Here is a 14,874-nt window from a genome sequence, read left to right as displayed (position 1 = left end):
TCAAATCAAACACCATAAATGTTTCTTATCTGAATTAAATAAGGTGACTGATGAATCAACTTTGCTAGTAAATTAAAATACATAGCGATCTAAAATGTATTGTTGCAATAGTAACTTTTTACGTTCCATTTGTAGTACCAATAGGCAATGTAATTCAAGTTCATTTGACTGCATTCAGGTTGCTAATATGGCAGAACGTTTTTGTTTGAGATTGAATACTGTTGTTTAGCAATTATATTTTAATTGTAAGTTTGTTTAAAATTGTGCTTATACTTCAGAAATCTTGCATTTACGTTTCTGTTTTATTTTACACTTTGTTTTTGGGTATTTAATGTAACATAGCATCTGTTTCACAGATATAAATTCTCACTGTCCAACTTTTTTTGAGCTTAAATAATTTATTTTGAAGATAATAACACCTTTAATTGTATTACCTGTATTGAGATAAACATTAATAATTAGACTTATAAGCCTTTGTAATTTTGTATTTTCAAAATATGTGTATGGGCATCCAGTTATGGTGTGTTTAATTAGGAAATGAGCTATTTGTAGGAACAGTAGCTTGATTTAGTCAGTTGACAGCAACTAACTCGTATCTTGATGTCGTGCGTTCGTAGCATATTACTTGCGTGTTATGTTATGCATTAGTTTCGAGTCATTCTTTATGTGTTCTTGGACAAAAGTGTGTGAATGTGCAAATCTGTGTTTAGTAGGTTATGGCGAACCTGAACTTCCAACAACCTCCAAGGAGTATAGCAAGTCAGAACCTCAGGGGGGGAGGGTTCAGCACAAGTTCTCTCTCAGGCCATGTTACGCCCACGTCAGGCATGTTCCCGGGCTCTGCGGGCCTCACAAGTTCCTTCACACCTCAGCAGTTGTCCCCAAACAGGAATCTTCAAATGGGCAACCGTTTGTTTAGCAGTGGACAGAGAGCATTTCCAGATAGGCGGTCCATACCAGGTCTTGGAGTCAGGTTAGAAAGTGTGTTAATTATTAAGAGCATGCACTGCTTTGTATTCGTATGTTGCTTTCGGTTCACCTGTTCCTGTTGCATTGTAACACGTTTTAAATTTTTCTGATTTGTGGTGTAAAGCAACATATTGGAAGAGATACAGTGAAATTGTGTAGAATTCAACATGTATTTGTTTAATTTAATATTATTACATAGCATGTTGCCACCATGAGTTCAATTTTGATATAAAAAGCATTGCTCCTGCTGGCTTTTACTTTGATTATTTTCACATGTTTCTGTAGCTTATTAAAGTGAACTGTAATACATGCAGATGGACTCTTGCAATGTTACTTATCATGAAAGTGTGTGTTGTGAAACATTTTATTGGCTATCAGGTTATCCAGAATTTTAATTACCCACATTGGAAAGTGTATAGTGTGGTCTTCTGTGTTGTGATGCCATGTGCTTTGTGCTTTAGCTTATGCTGCTGTCAGTACCTCAGTACTATGTAGTGCTTAATGATAGAGTAGTTGATGAATAATTAATTAGGAAGGAAGCAGTTGTTGCAGAGTTTAAGATATTTACTGGGAAGGACTGAGTAAGGCCACAGGAAGTCTCGTCAAAATATTTAGTCTTCAGGCTGAGATTTTAACCCTGGACGTTTGAGATATAAAGTAGCAACACTAATATCTGAGCCACTATATTTGGTAATTCTTTGTAGTTTGTGGGCACTTACCAATGATTTAACATACAGTAACAGCCTAGAACACCACCATCTACATTTTCATTGCTGTGAAGAACACAGATCTCATCAAAAGGCATGTAATTACTGTTTTCAATGGCTTCAGTTTGCAGGTGCAATGAATGCTCCTTTATGACAAAATAACTCATGTTATTTACAGCATAAGGATTCCCTCCTCCCTATTCTTCCAGAAAGGAAGTCACAGTGTTGTTTGTTTAAGCTGAGTTGCTCATTTCTACACACATTCAGTCTTGTGGTGGTTTTATTTTGCTCTCTCTTACATAGCATCTCTACTTTGCCTCCTGTGAACATTTATGTTTGACATATTAATACAGTGTCTACCATATCAGTTACTCAGTCATTTTAACATTGATGACACTGCAACAGCAAAGTGATGGCCAACACAAGACAGTGAGTATGGCTTAGCAGTCCAAACATCTTCCTCCTCGTATATGAATATTCATGTGAAACAGACTGTAGTCTGTGGTCAGGTGGATTTTGGTATGTGTCCGTTAGATTTAAGTCACATTTCTGGAGCCCTGCTATTATCTTCCTATGCTTGAAATTTCATAATTGTTTTTGAAATATCAATGTGGGTAGATCAAAATGATTAATAAACTTGTATTGTGTGTGCACACAGTAATTCAAATCCGGTTGGCAGCATGCCCAGTTTTGGAATACCCCAGGGTCGCTACGGGTCACAGGGAACTATCAGCAACTTCCACACAGTGTTTGGTGTTGGAGGAGGTGGGGAGACAAGTACGCCACCACTTCTCGACTTGTCGGAGTTTCCATCTCTCACGAACAGAGCGGGCCAGGGTGATTCGATGCCACAGCCAAGTCCGATGCCAGGGAAGCAGCCCTATGGTGAGTGCAACAATTATATGCCGGCCTGTAACTTTGGTTTCTCTGTGCCAGTGCAGAGAGTAGCGCCAGTGCTGCCTTATTTGTGTGAAGGTACTGTGTGCTGCCCCACGTTTTCTAGGTCGCAGCTGTGTTGTCTCATTTGGCACCAAATGACCTGTTCACTCAGTAAATAAGTTGTTAACCTTTAACCAGAATGTATTGTTGTACATGGAAAATCTGATATGATGATGATGATGACATCAAAACAGACAGTGATATGTCTGACATGATGAGTCTTTGTTAAGTGGTGGGGTTGAAGAATTCTGTGTTGCAGGTTGGATTTAAATTTTGTGATCCTTTTCTTCCACTTCTGTTTTTATCGTTAACAATTATCTTCATATTTAGCATTATATAATCTGTTCTTTGAGGAAGCGTCATAAATTAACTAAGAAACGAATTGTGTACAAATCTGTTGCCAGAGATTACTTCTTTCCATCCCTTTCACATCTTGTAGAATAATAATCTCTGAGTAATTTTAAACTATGTGTTGCATTGATTTTAGTTGGGATGGTGAAGCAGCCAACAGCAGAAGCCAGTGAGTTTACAATGAGCTCAGAGGACTTCCCTGCACTGCCTGGGACTCAGAGCACTGACGGACCCTCTCCAGGTGGGAGTGTGTCGGGGGACAAAGGCATTTCAGGAGGAGTAGGCCCAGAACTGGGCAGCCAAGAGTCTACACCTACCAGCAGAGCACCTGGCGCTGAGAAGTCACAGGCAGCTAAAAGGGGCATTCAGACCTCTCCTGATGGTGAGTATAATGGTATTTTCCATGGTTGAAGCTGCCTTCATCACAAATTGTCTATGATGTTGAGAATACAGAGCCAAAAAACCAAATAAATTGGCCTTTTATAAACATAAATATAATAGAAGAATTGAAGAAACTGTTGTTTGCTAAAATTTTGTTTTCTCTGTTTATTTTACTTCAGATTTCCACATGATGAAGTCTGCTGTGGGCATGATATTTCTTGTTATTTGTTATGCCTCTGTGTAATAAGTGGTATAACATTTCCTACATTATGTTATCTTGCTGTCTGATGTTTTTTGAGTGTCACTGAGATGTTAACATCTTTACAAAGGGAAAGTGACGCACATCCCGGCAAGCATGGTAAAGGATCAGTTTGGTATGGTGGGGTTGCTTACATTCATCCGAGCGGCAGAAACAGACCCAAACCTTGTTTCACTGGCACTGGGACAGGATCTCACGGCACTTGGTCTCAACCTCAACTCTCCAGAGAACTTGTACCCAAACTTTGGTGGTCCTTGGGCAGAAACACCTTGTCGTCCCCAGGACATCGACTTTCACGTGCCACCTGAGTACCTCATCAATGCAACAATCAGGTAAGCAAGCTAGTTTTTTTGTATGTCCACAGAGTGCCCGAAGATGGCTAATTTATATTTATTTCAAGGGTTAACAAGTCACATTTGTGGAGAAATGACTGTCAGTTGTGCCAAAATCACCAAGTCCTTTCTGAAATATCCTAAACCACTGAATATGCAACATGCCCCATTTTTTTTAACAAATTAAAAATATTTATGTGAATTTATTGAAGTCAACTTTGTAATTCCAAAGATGCTAGTCTGTTTAATTGTTTTATTACAAAAATATGAAAGGAAGACATAAAATATGAATAATAACATGAACATTGATGTGCATATGTGCACACAGTTTCTGTTTTTATGTGTTTTTAGGTATTGAACAATAGTTTTGTCTTCCACCACATGAAAATTGTTGAGATACACTGTTATTTGGTCATTTTGGTGAAGATGAATTGATCTGAAACAAATTATTATTGCAGGGAGAAGCTAGCGCCTGTGAAGCTGAATCGGTATAAGGATGACCTGTTGTTCTACATGTTCTATACCAATGTGGGGGATGTTTTGCAGTTAGCAGCTGCGGCAGAGCTGTGAGTACCAATTAGAAAGCTAATGCAGTGTGACTGAGCAGAGTATCATCATGACAACTCTGTATCATGTTTGCCTCAAATCTAAGACGGTGCACATGTAATGAAATACAGAGAAGGAAAATCTGTTTCTTTGCAGTGTAATCTCTGTACTCTTGGTTCTGTCTGAAAGACAAAATCGAGCAGCTGTGCTGTTAATTTTCTTTTTGACGTAAATACGTCTATATTTTCGGGTCAGTGTCATTCGGCAAAAAGTGTAATGAAAAAGTGTAACTGCATTGTTATGTTACCTTGGAAACGTCAGTTGTTTACTCGGCATTATTGTTGCCTAGCAAATGTCAATTGTTTACTCCGCATTATTGTTACCAAGGAAACGTCATCTGTTTACTTAGCATTGTTGTTACCTATAAAACATTTCATTACATTACCTTACCTTACCTTACATTTCATTACATTACATTACTTTACATTACATTCAGCTACCACAGACCCATCTTAAACGTAACTAATTGAAGTTAAATAAGCAAAGTCTTAATCAAACTTTACTCAATTGTAAAGCATGTATAAAGGAAATATTTAGAATAAAGCCAATATATAAACTTCCTTTCCGTATAGACGTATTTATGTCTAATTCTCCGGAACCGTGGTTCCACTATCACTTTTTCTGAAGTGCTGTAAGCTCCTGAAACTTTTAGTCTCTGTAATATTTTTACCAGGTGTTTCTGACCCATTACATTTCGGTCTTACATTTTGAAACTCCTCTTGTGTTAAGGTCACCTGGTACAGTGGGCTGTCTCTTAACTGGCTCTCCCATTTAGCCACATTTTTCTTAGAATCCTTGATATCCTAACACAAAATAATTTTTCATAAACATGTCACACATATTACTCTGCACCATTTATGCAAGTTAAGTGAGAATCCACTGACTGGGTCATTAATCTTTGTTTTATTGTAGCTTGTACTCGTACCCTAAATTTTTGAAGTTAAGTTTTTCGGAATTTTGTGAAACTATCATATGTATTCAGATGTGTGTGTGTGATGGAGTGACACTTTGATGCATCCATATGTGGCACAGCATTTGACATTACAACTGGCTTTCAGGTATAGCCGGGAATGGCGATACCATACGGAGGAGAAGGTGTGGATTACCCAGGCTCCCGGTTTGGGCGCTGTTGAGAAAACTTCTACTTATGAGCGAGGAACGTACTATTTCTTTGATGCCCAGAATTGGCGCAAGGTGGCGAAAGAGTTCCATCTTGACTACAATAAGCTTGAAGGACGGCCACAGCTCCCATCCATCCTGCCTCCACAGCCTGTATGACTGCTGCAACCAGTGCCACTGCAATGAGGGACTGCTTCTATGGCATGTCTCTGTTCTCACCAAGGCTGAGTGACAACTGTGGTGTCAGAATCTTGTTTGTGCAATGACTTCTGACTGTATGTATGTGTGTTGGTAATGCTGTTTGTTGGCAGCTTGGAACAGTTGATTTGTGATGCTGCCTTCAAGACTTTTGTGACTTGGCACCACTGACACTCTTGTTGGAGGAAACGGAACTGTGTCCTGGATTCTGCCCCTATTTTGGACTGCCTCTATTATTATTTTTGATTGTTTAAGTTGGTGTTACTGGTTGGACTGAACTTGCTAGTCCTTCAAACTCATTCCTCGGCGAGCGGGTGGACTTATTTTACACTGAGGCTCGGAGAAGGGTTTTATTTTTAATGTTTCTCTTCTGATATTTTTTTGTACTTTTTTGTTTTAAGATCTGTATGTAGGAGAGCTGAGTTTGTTCTTCTGCCATTGTATAAAAGAAAAATCTTTAATTAAAAGCAAAAAGTTCAAGATTGATAAGCAGTGTTTGTAGTGCAGTTACATGCTTTTTTGTTTGTTTGTTTATTTGTTTGTTAAACCTGTGTCATATTAGGCTCAAATCTCCCTTGTATATTTCGATGGTTGCTGCATCATGTAGTCTTCAGGTTCGTTTGCTGATTTGGAGGAACATGTTGTTTTCATCTTCAGGCATGTTGATGGAGGTTGAGATGGTCTGTAAAATGTTGGGTATTGCTTCCATTCTCACAGAAGCTTAATTTCCCATGATAGCTAAAATGTCATATTACTGTACATTAAAAAAATCACCTTATGCTTTCCAGTCTCCTTTATCCCTAATGGGCTTTATTTCCAAGGTCCTTCTCCAAGATGTTTGCTGTGATGGAGCTGTCCCTCCCCCCCATTGTTGCTCCAGGGGCTTTGCACCACGACCCAACTCTCTCCTGCTTTTAACATCCCTGTGTTTCCACTGACCATGTAACATTAGTGCAAGAATTATGTGTATGATGTTGCAAGAAGAACATCTTTGGAATTTCATTGTACTCCAAAGAGTACAGATTTCCAATCTTATTTGTGTGAGTGAATGTTGTAGTTGTAAAGTCTCATTTTTAATATTGCAAGAATTTTTACTCACATTTGCTTTCTTTCAAATTTGTTTTTGTATAAGACTATTTTATTGACAAATATGAGTTACAAAATTACAAAATTCGGGGAGTTTGTGTGGTAGTGGCTGGCAGGAGCAGTGAATGTCAGCTTCAGACTTTATGCACCTTGACGGACTGGAAAGTGTTAACAAAAATTGCATATTTTTCCTCAGTTTAGGAGGCAAAAGCAATGAGATTGCCTGTGCTGCACATTAATACTGAAGTTGGCACAGCAGTGTTTAATACCCAATCACTTGACCCTGACTATCAGCCTGTGTTGCTAAGATTTTAGATTTAGATGTCAGGTTCTCATTGTGATGAGTATGAACACTGCTGTTTCCTAGGATGACGCACATTTTACTTTGATGATAGAGACAGTAGTGTCTGAAACATCAGTCAGTATCTACTAGACTAACTGGTCCAGCATTTCAGGAGAACATTTGTCAGTGTCTGATGTCTGAGAAAATACGGAAGTTTTTTCAAAATAATAAATGTGTTACAGGTAGTTAGTAGCTATTCAGTAGCTTAATTAATTCTTTGTATGCATTTTAATATTATCTTCCGACCCGTGCTTAAGATACCAAAGTGATTTCTTTCCCTTGAGCTTTTCTAATGAATGTTTTTTCTTCACCACATGTAGTCTTGACTTATGGTACAAACAGTGAAGTATGTAATTATGAACTCATAATTTCCCCAATTCTCTGTTGTTATATTAAAATTGATTGGGAGGGACCTTGACTTCAAAATTCCACTGTTACTTTATTTCTGTAATATAGAGATATTTTTGTTATAAGTAGTATCCTTACTAGAAGGTTTGATGAATACTAGGAAAACCTAAAGTCAGGATAGCCAGGATTTGAACCTGGTACATCCTGAATAAAAACCAGGAGTTTTAATAACAGCTCAGCCATGGCATTTGATTCTGTAATATGGTAATGAAAATACTTACTAGACAAAAGTTTATTTGATGATAATGTATTCCAATTTTTAAGTTATTGCTCTACATTAAAAAAAACATTAGCATTTTTGACCTGTCTCTTTATGTTCACAGTCTAATACATTCCAAAATGTTGTTGAATGACTACTGAGTTCTTTAATAAATTAATTATTGCATTTTCATGAATATGTGTGCATTAAACTAACTATATAATTTTTCCAAATTAAGATAATAAATATATAAGTACATGAAGAAATGATGGCAAGTGGAAGGTTAGATATAGTGTTAATTACTGTTTCTTATGTACTGTGAAAGTGATTAATCCAAAGAGTACATCTTTCAAAGCTTCTTTGTTCTATTGTGGTAAAATGAAGTGTGTGGTGATAGAAATAGCTGATGCTGGTTTTACCACAAAAGGGGACATGCTTAGCAGAAAATAATGACAAATTGTTTCAAATGTAAACATTCTGAGAATGGTTAAATTTGACTGTAAGTAAAACTACTGAAGCTACATGCATTCAGTTTTTGAGGAAAGGGTAATGTCTCGACAATATATTGTACAGATATATTATGTGTTTCCCATCATTGTGTGAGCCTAAATTTACTACCTTAGTATTTAATTTGTAAAAGAATGTGACTCAGTAATTCTATGAAAACTTTCTCTGCCCCTTTGGTAATTGGATTGTTGCCATTAACAAAACAGATAAAGTGATAAGTTCTGTTCTATTATAACAGTCAGTTATAATGCAGGTGACTCTTTCCTGTGATTTTTGCACCATGTAGTCTTATAGAATATGACAATTATTTCAGAGGTGCTTACTAGCAATCATAAAGGATCTTGACAAAGGAAGCAATAAGAACCTCAGAAACGTTCGTCAATCTTTACGATGTTCATAATTGCTACTGTAGGAACCTTAAATCTCACCTATTATCAACCTGTTATGTGGTTTGAATTGAAAAAGCTTGACCTCATAAGAGGCTAAAATGAAGAGTTAAAGCAAATAAGTCTGAACTGTTACATTATGCAAATGTCTGCCCCATTTTTCCGTACCGAACAAGTAAAATAAAATGCAATTAAGTAAATAACTTCATATCTGATAAAATATATTTATTATATATGAAAGGTTAAACGCGCAAAGAAAGGATGAAAGTAATTATATTTAAATTCGGAATTAAAGTCTGTCCTTAGCATAAGGGGATGTAGCTCAGTGGTAGAGCGTTCGCTTTGCATGTGAAAGGCCCCGGGTTCGATCCCCGGCATCTCCACTTTTTTTTTTTAGGTTTTACTGTATACGTTAATTCAATTTAATATCAACATTAATATTTTTATCATCCAGCGGTTCGTTCGTGATTTTCCGCATTTTTAGACCTCCACTAGGGAATTATTAAAATCACAATTATCCCTCGATTGGAAACCACCTTTTAGGACCGTACGGTTGCAGTAGTATGACCTCTAAAAGATGATGTATTTTTCAGTAAAATAGTCATTAGATGTATTAATATACAACATATTTTGTCCATTATAATCCTTCTGCTACGGGAAGTACAACAAATAAAATCTCACGTACGCAGCCCGGCTAGCTCAGTCGGTAGAGCATGAGACTCTTAATCTCAGGGTCGTGGGTTCGAGCCCCACGTTGGGCGCAATTTTTTTTATGACCTGTACCTCAGAGACAATGGTAATCATAACAAAAATTAGTAATTGTAACAATTGTTTCTGTCTTGCAGATCATGTATTTTTTTCAAAAGATTTTATTTGAGTGACAATATTTTCTGTTAAACACTCTTACAAAACTTCATGGCCAATATCAGTACTTTTACCTCATTTACAAGAACAATTAAAAAGTAAGCTATGTAAAATTATTACAATATGTGTTAAGAAAGCAGGTGTGTAAGATGTATGGTTTCAATCTTTATATTCTTCCTTAATAAGGCTCAAGGCCCATTCATAAATTAATTTTATTGTAACTGCCATTTATTTTCAACTGTGCAAATTCTCATTTCAATAATATGTTTTTAAAATATTTTTGCCATTGCAGACTGTCAGTGAGGGGAATTCTCTGGTAGTTCTGTTTCTATTAATATTCCTCAATCATTTATTGCTACTGTATTATTATATTTATTTTGAAACATAATTGATTTACAAACCACATATTTATAGTTATATTTCCTTATTGTTTATTCATGATCCACATTCATTTTGTAAATGTCTTACATATTTAATTAGTTTACTTTCCTAGTGATGACAATATTAAACTTTCTCATGTTTTGTCCCTCAACTTAAATTGCTTATATTTTTATTTCATCACTTATCTTATCACATTATGTAAAAGTTGCTTGCAGAGTACCTAAAAAATATAGGTAAAAACTTCCTACAATAAGGGAATTGCCAGGAACAATGAAATGTGAATGTAAGAAAACGAATAACGTCACATTTGGGAGCGAAAATGTGTAGTATTTATACTATCTTTTATTATCAATAGCATACATAAATGTCAAAGGTATAAGTGGTAAAAGTTTTACATAATATAATATCATGCCTTTTATCACTGTACCAAAGTAGTCTGCTCATCAGCAGACCTCGTGGCGCAACGGTAGCGCGTCTGACTCCAGATCAGAAGGTTGCGTGTTCAAATCACGTCGGGGTCAAACTTTTTTTTTTTTTTTTTATAAACTTTCGTGTCCATTAACCTCAGTTTATATCTAAACTCTTATAATAAAATGTTTTGCTCCACCAAAATTTGGGATGTAAAATGAACAAAGACCATATAGCATTCTATGAAGACATGTTTTATATGTATGCACACAGGAGGAGATTGGCGTGGCAGTCGTGGCCGAGTGGTTAAGGCGTCTGACTAGAAATCAGATTCCCTCTGGGAGCGTAGGTTCGAATCCTACCGACTGCGAATATTTTCCTTTTGCATGGGTACTCCGGACTTTATTTTAATTTAATTATCACTGTTATTATTATTTTAATTTAATTATCACTGTTATTAATATAAAATTCTCACAGCAAAGTTTTTTTTCTACAGACCTCGACGGAGTTTGCTGTTACTACTACTACTACTATTACTGCTACTACTGATGATACTTCCGTTAGGGAAATTTTATACAAATTTTCCTTGTATATATCTAAACAAAAGATGAGCTACACCTTAGACAGCATACTGCTATGATTTTAACCTCTTAAAGGACTAGTGAGACTGAGGACTTTGTTTCAGACTGTAGCTCTTTCCGCTTGTTTTACAGCACAAAAGCAAAAGGCGTAGGATGAAGAATGCGCTAGAAAAACATCAGTTGTATTTTTAATGTCCTGTTTCCAAGGTAAATGACAATTTAACGATTCTTGCGATTATTATTTTAGAAACTTGAATGTATATCGGTAAATCCTGCGTCCTTGATGTCGGCGCCGTGGCTTAGTTGGTTAAAGCGCCTGTCTAGTAAACAGGAGATCGAGGGTTCGAATCCCTCCGGTGCCTGGTTCGTGCAAGCGTTCTTTTTAAAAATTGTTTAAATATCATGATAGCTATTGTTTTTAACAATTTTTTTGTTCTTTGTCGTTTTATTTATTTGTTGTTTAGAAAAGGTTATTAGTTTCAATATACGTATTAGTTCTTTTGGTACATATCGATAAGTGACATTTCTTTATAAAAATTAAGGTCGTAAATATTGCTAATTAATTGTTTTAATCATTATGGTGGATATTGCTTTCAGAATCGATACATTGGCACGACAAATCTACATTTGGTAACAACTTTGTAAAATGCGAGTTGGTTTTGGATGTGTATGTGGATGGTCATGAGTTGTGTTGGTGTGGTTGTAACTCCGCGTTACCCTGTTGGTTGTTCCAGGGGGCATGTCCATCTCCTACCTCGATAATAGACCATATATGTTCCCTGCCTACTGCAAAATGAGATTTGAGGTTGTGAAGACACCTTGGTCTCTCAACCGAGAATCATCCATACGATTATTAATTTTGACGGCAAACTGTAAGTGGACTCGTCACTGTAGAAAAGTTTCTAGATACTCTTTCCTAATGCTGATTATTATTTACATATGGACGTTTGATGACAACATAATTACAGATAAACAACATGAATGTCTATCCAGGTTGCAGCGTTAGGTATACACCGAAGTTTCGGAGGACATACTGCCAATATGTTTAGTCCTGAAGATATATGAAATATGTTCGTCAGAAACGTTGGTACGAAGCAGCAAGTTCATACGGTCCTACAACACATCTTGATAACAACAAATATCTAAAATCATAAGTATGGACAGACTGGCACTTTGCTGCAATAACAATTTAACTAACTAACTAACCAAATGTCACACAGTTCTTCTTGAGAAGGTGATAGACACTTAGGTTGTAAAGTATTTTCATCGTTCTGAAGGTTGATTGCTGAGGCCACAAGAGTTTCTTTACCATTAATATCTATAGTCCATATACATCTAATGACAGGTAATGAATTTTGAAATTTCAGTGATCAAGAATATTTTTGTAGAGACTTTTTTTATGTTTTATGTATTTTCAAGTGAATGTACTGCAATTCTGTATGAGATTTTTGACAGTGTTTTAGAATCATTAGAAAATTTTGTTTAAACACTGACCATTGTCAGAATACCATTTGTGTACATGAAACAATATGTACATACATATGTGGAAATATTGCACAAACCAACTATCTAATAAACTAACAAACTAGCTAACCAATTAACTAACTCCGTGAAACAATGCCCTTATGGTCAGCTAGTCAAGAAATAAACCATCTGTTATGGTACCCAAAATACTCATTATTATGTTCACATTTTGCTACTAGTCCCTGCCCCAAGCCAGGTGACTGAAATTTATACCCTCACACACTTTCCTGTACTATCCATATTGATATTGTTTGTTCTTCTATATCCAGGTTTTTGAAACCATGTAACTGTCGCATGTGTTCATACTTTTTCATCTTTGAAATACTTTGATGAATTTTCTAAACTGGCTAGTTTAAAGGCTGTGAATCAGTGATAGGTTGAAGAAGAATTTGTATAATATTATATGACAGGTGCAGTGAACCTATACCTGTTTTAATTATTTCAATACAACAATTTGTGGTATTGTATGAAAGAATTACAATATATTAAAACATTTCTCTTCATTGCAGTTGACACTGCAGTCTTTCAGGAGAGTACTAATTTTTTGATAAAAATACAGTGTCTGTCTTTACCACTACTTAGAATATGTTGTACCTCTAAAATTATGTAACCTCCTGCATTGCAGCCCAAGTCTTCGATGAAAAATACATTTTGTTTCGTGTTTGGCAAGACTATTGTAATTAATTTTGTGTGTCCTTACGATAGAACTAAAATGTCACTCCAAGCTGCAATAATCTTCAGAAAAAAAAAGTTTGCATCGGCCGGGAATCGAACCCGGGCCGCCCGCGTGGCAGGCGAGCATTCTACCACTGAACCACCGATGCTTGTGGTATTTAAACGAATATAGAAAGTCAACAATCGTAAGTATAAAGAAGATATTTGATTATTATGTATATATGAAAAAATGTGTTTAGAAATGGGCGAATAAATCAACAATTTCATAATTAAATTATATAGTAAATATAGTATTCCTGGGATGTGTAAAGGTATTTGAACTACTGAGAATTCGAGGTGTTTGGATGTGTGACGAGGTGGCCGAGTGGTTAAGGCGTTGGACTGCTAATCCAATGTGCTCTGCACGCGTGGGTTCGAATCCCATCCTCGTCGTAAAAATTTTACATTTGTGTTCTATTTATATATTTTTATTTTTCACTTATTCGGTATATTTTTATTTATCACTTATTCCGTGGCAAACGTTTTGTACGTCGAACTGAGAAAGTGCTCCATTTTTCTTCATTATGCCTGTGTGCCTTCATTAATTTTGGCAATAATGGGGGGACCTCTAGCTATAGATCTGTATGCTGGTATTTTAAAACAGCACGAGAATGGATCTGGCTCTGAATAAATTTGGCCCTTGAAGATTTTATGGAAAAGTATAGGAACATTTAAATATTTATTTATGCCGAACAATATTAAATATCGACACACAAGACAACATAAATATCTGTTTATTTTGTTATATTGAGAAGTATTCGGTTATACAGCATATATTTTTACCTTCTTTACCGTAGAAAACCGATTATGGAATAAAAATTATAGTTGTCTGGACCATTAATTGTTAAGATAAATCGATGCACTAGCTGTTTTGTAAAACATACTCTGAGCTGAATTATATAGCCTCCGTGGCGCAATCGGCTAGCGCGTTCGGCTGTTAACCGAAAGGTTGGTGGTTCGAGCCCACCCGGGGGCGAACTTTTTTTTTGTGTCATTATTTTTCTTTTTATTAATTGACCTCGCAGTAGTATGTTACTAGTGCTGTCAATTGAATGAGTCATTGATCAGAGTAAGTGAATGCGGCGCAATTCGTTGTTGCTCATTCTGTTAAATTTCTGTGACCACGATGAAAATCTCATATTCCATTCATAAAAAAGTTTAAAAATTAAATTCTATTCATCGGTTTCTGGAATCACCTGTGTCATATCCTATTGGGTTAAACATGAGCTGATTACCATGTCATGTCGGTCAATTGCGTCTTCTGTAGTTTGTCATGACACTGATATATTAATGACTAAAATTGTTTTCAACATTTGACATTCGTATGTCAGAATTTGTACTTCATCGCTACTTTATCCTTTAGTAAAGTAAAAAAAAAAATAGGTAAATAAATTGCAGGTCCCACCGAGATTTGAACTCGGATCGCTGGATTCAGAGTCCAGAGTGCTAACCATTACACCATGGGACCACAGATAAATTACGAAATTTTTCTGTAGAATATTGATTTAGGTGATGGTATTACTTATCGCTTTTAAAATGGGTGTATATAATCCAAGGTTTAATAGGGGGGATTAAATGCCCGTTGTTTATAGTGTATAAGTCACAATATTAA

At 36.1% G+C, this 14,874-nt stretch overlaps 1 protein-coding gene, 1 long non-coding RNA gene and 9 other non-coding genes across 15 annotated transcripts; 9 read left to right on the top strand and 2 right to left on the bottom strand.

Moving 5' to 3' along the window:
- Positions 1-28: 28 nt before the first annotated feature.
- Positions 29-6,350, top strand: Rga (CCR4-NOT transcription complex subunit regena). 4 transcript variants are annotated; one of them, XM_022071374.2, is made up of 7 exons: positions 29-43; positions 711-973; positions 2,335-2,561; positions 3,103-3,348; positions 3,677-3,938; positions 4,397-4,504; positions 5,603-6,350. In XM_022071374.2, exons 2-7 carry the CDS (start codon positions 717-719, stop codon positions 5,820-5,822), a joined length of 1,320 nt encoding a protein of 439 aa, XP_021927066.1. In that variant the 5' UTR covers positions 29-43; positions 711-716; the 3' UTR covers positions 5,823-6,350. The 4 variants fall into 4 exon arrangements, with proteins under 4 accessions (XP_021927066.1, XP_021927064.1, XP_021927065.1 ...); XM_022071372.1 differs by lacking the exon at positions 29-43 and adding an exon at positions 113-245; XM_022071373.2 differs by lacking the exon at positions 29-43 and adding an exon at positions 145-245 and having other exon boundaries at positions 714-973.
- A 2,751-nt stretch (positions 6,351-9,101) lies between these two features.
- TRNAA-UGC (transfer RNA alanine (anticodon UGC)) lies at positions 9,102-9,173 on the top strand. The gene has a single exon. It is a non-coding gene; the product is annotated as a tRNA-Ala (tRNA).
- Positions 9,174-9,478: 305 nt separating this feature from the next.
- On the top strand, positions 9,479-9,551 carry TRNAK-CUU (transfer RNA lysine (anticodon CUU)). The gene has a single exon. It is a non-coding gene; the product is annotated as a tRNA-Lys (tRNA).
- A 933-nt stretch (positions 9,552-10,484) lies between these two features.
- On the top strand, positions 10,485-10,556 carry TRNAW-CCA (transfer RNA tryptophan (anticodon CCA)). The gene has a single exon. It is a non-coding gene; the product is annotated as a tRNA-Trp (tRNA).
- A 175-nt stretch (positions 10,557-10,731) lies between these two features.
- TRNAS-AGA (transfer RNA serine (anticodon AGA)) lies at positions 10,732-10,813 on the top strand. Its single transcript has one exon. It is a non-coding gene; the product is annotated as a tRNA-Ser (tRNA).
- Positions 10,814-10,951: 138 nt separating this feature from the next.
- LOC110833371 (uncharacterized) lies at positions 10,952-13,217 on the top strand. Of its 2 annotated transcripts, XR_015535002.1 has the most exons (4): positions 10,952-11,231; positions 11,622-11,654; positions 11,759-11,896; positions 12,018-13,217. It is a non-coding gene; the product is annotated as an uncharacterized LOC110833371 (long non-coding RNA). The 2 variants fall into 2 exon arrangements; XR_002544196.2 differs by lacking the exon at positions 11,622-11,654 and having other exon boundaries at positions 11,759-13,217.
- Positions 11,313-11,386, top strand: TRNAT-AGU (transfer RNA threonine (anticodon AGU)). The gene has a single exon. It is a non-coding gene; the product is annotated as a tRNA-Thr (tRNA).
- Positions 13,218-13,301: 84 nt separating the features above from the next.
- Positions 13,302-13,372, bottom strand: TRNAG-GCC (transfer RNA glycine (anticodon GCC)). Its single transcript has one exon. It is a non-coding gene; the product is annotated as a tRNA-Gly (tRNA).
- Positions 13,373-13,573: 201 nt separating this feature from the next.
- Positions 13,574-13,655, top strand: TRNAS-GCU (transfer RNA serine (anticodon GCU)). The gene has a single exon. It is a non-coding gene; the product is annotated as a tRNA-Ser (tRNA).
- A 509-nt stretch (positions 13,656-14,164) lies between these two features.
- TRNAN-GUU (transfer RNA asparagine (anticodon GUU)) lies at positions 14,165-14,238 on the top strand. Its single transcript has one exon. It is a non-coding gene; the product is annotated as a tRNA-Asn (tRNA).
- A 420-nt stretch (positions 14,239-14,658) lies between these two features.
- TRNAQ-CUG (transfer RNA glutamine (anticodon CUG)) lies at positions 14,659-14,730 on the bottom strand. The gene has a single exon. It is a non-coding gene; the product is annotated as a tRNA-Gln (tRNA).
- Between the last annotated feature and the right edge of the window lie 144 nt (positions 14,731-14,874).

This window comes from Zootermopsis nevadensis, unplaced genomic scaffold, assembly GCF_977971745.1.
Source record: "Zootermopsis nevadensis isolate Lab colony 2312 unplaced genomic scaffold, Znev_1.0 Znev_ptg000012l, whole genome shotgun sequence".
Taxonomy (NCBI): Eukaryota; Metazoa; Arthropoda; class Insecta; order Blattodea; family Termopsidae; genus Zootermopsis; species Zootermopsis nevadensis.
The sequence above is the reverse complement of the archived record's forward strand: the minus strand, read 5'-3'. Positions and strand labels throughout refer to the sequence as shown.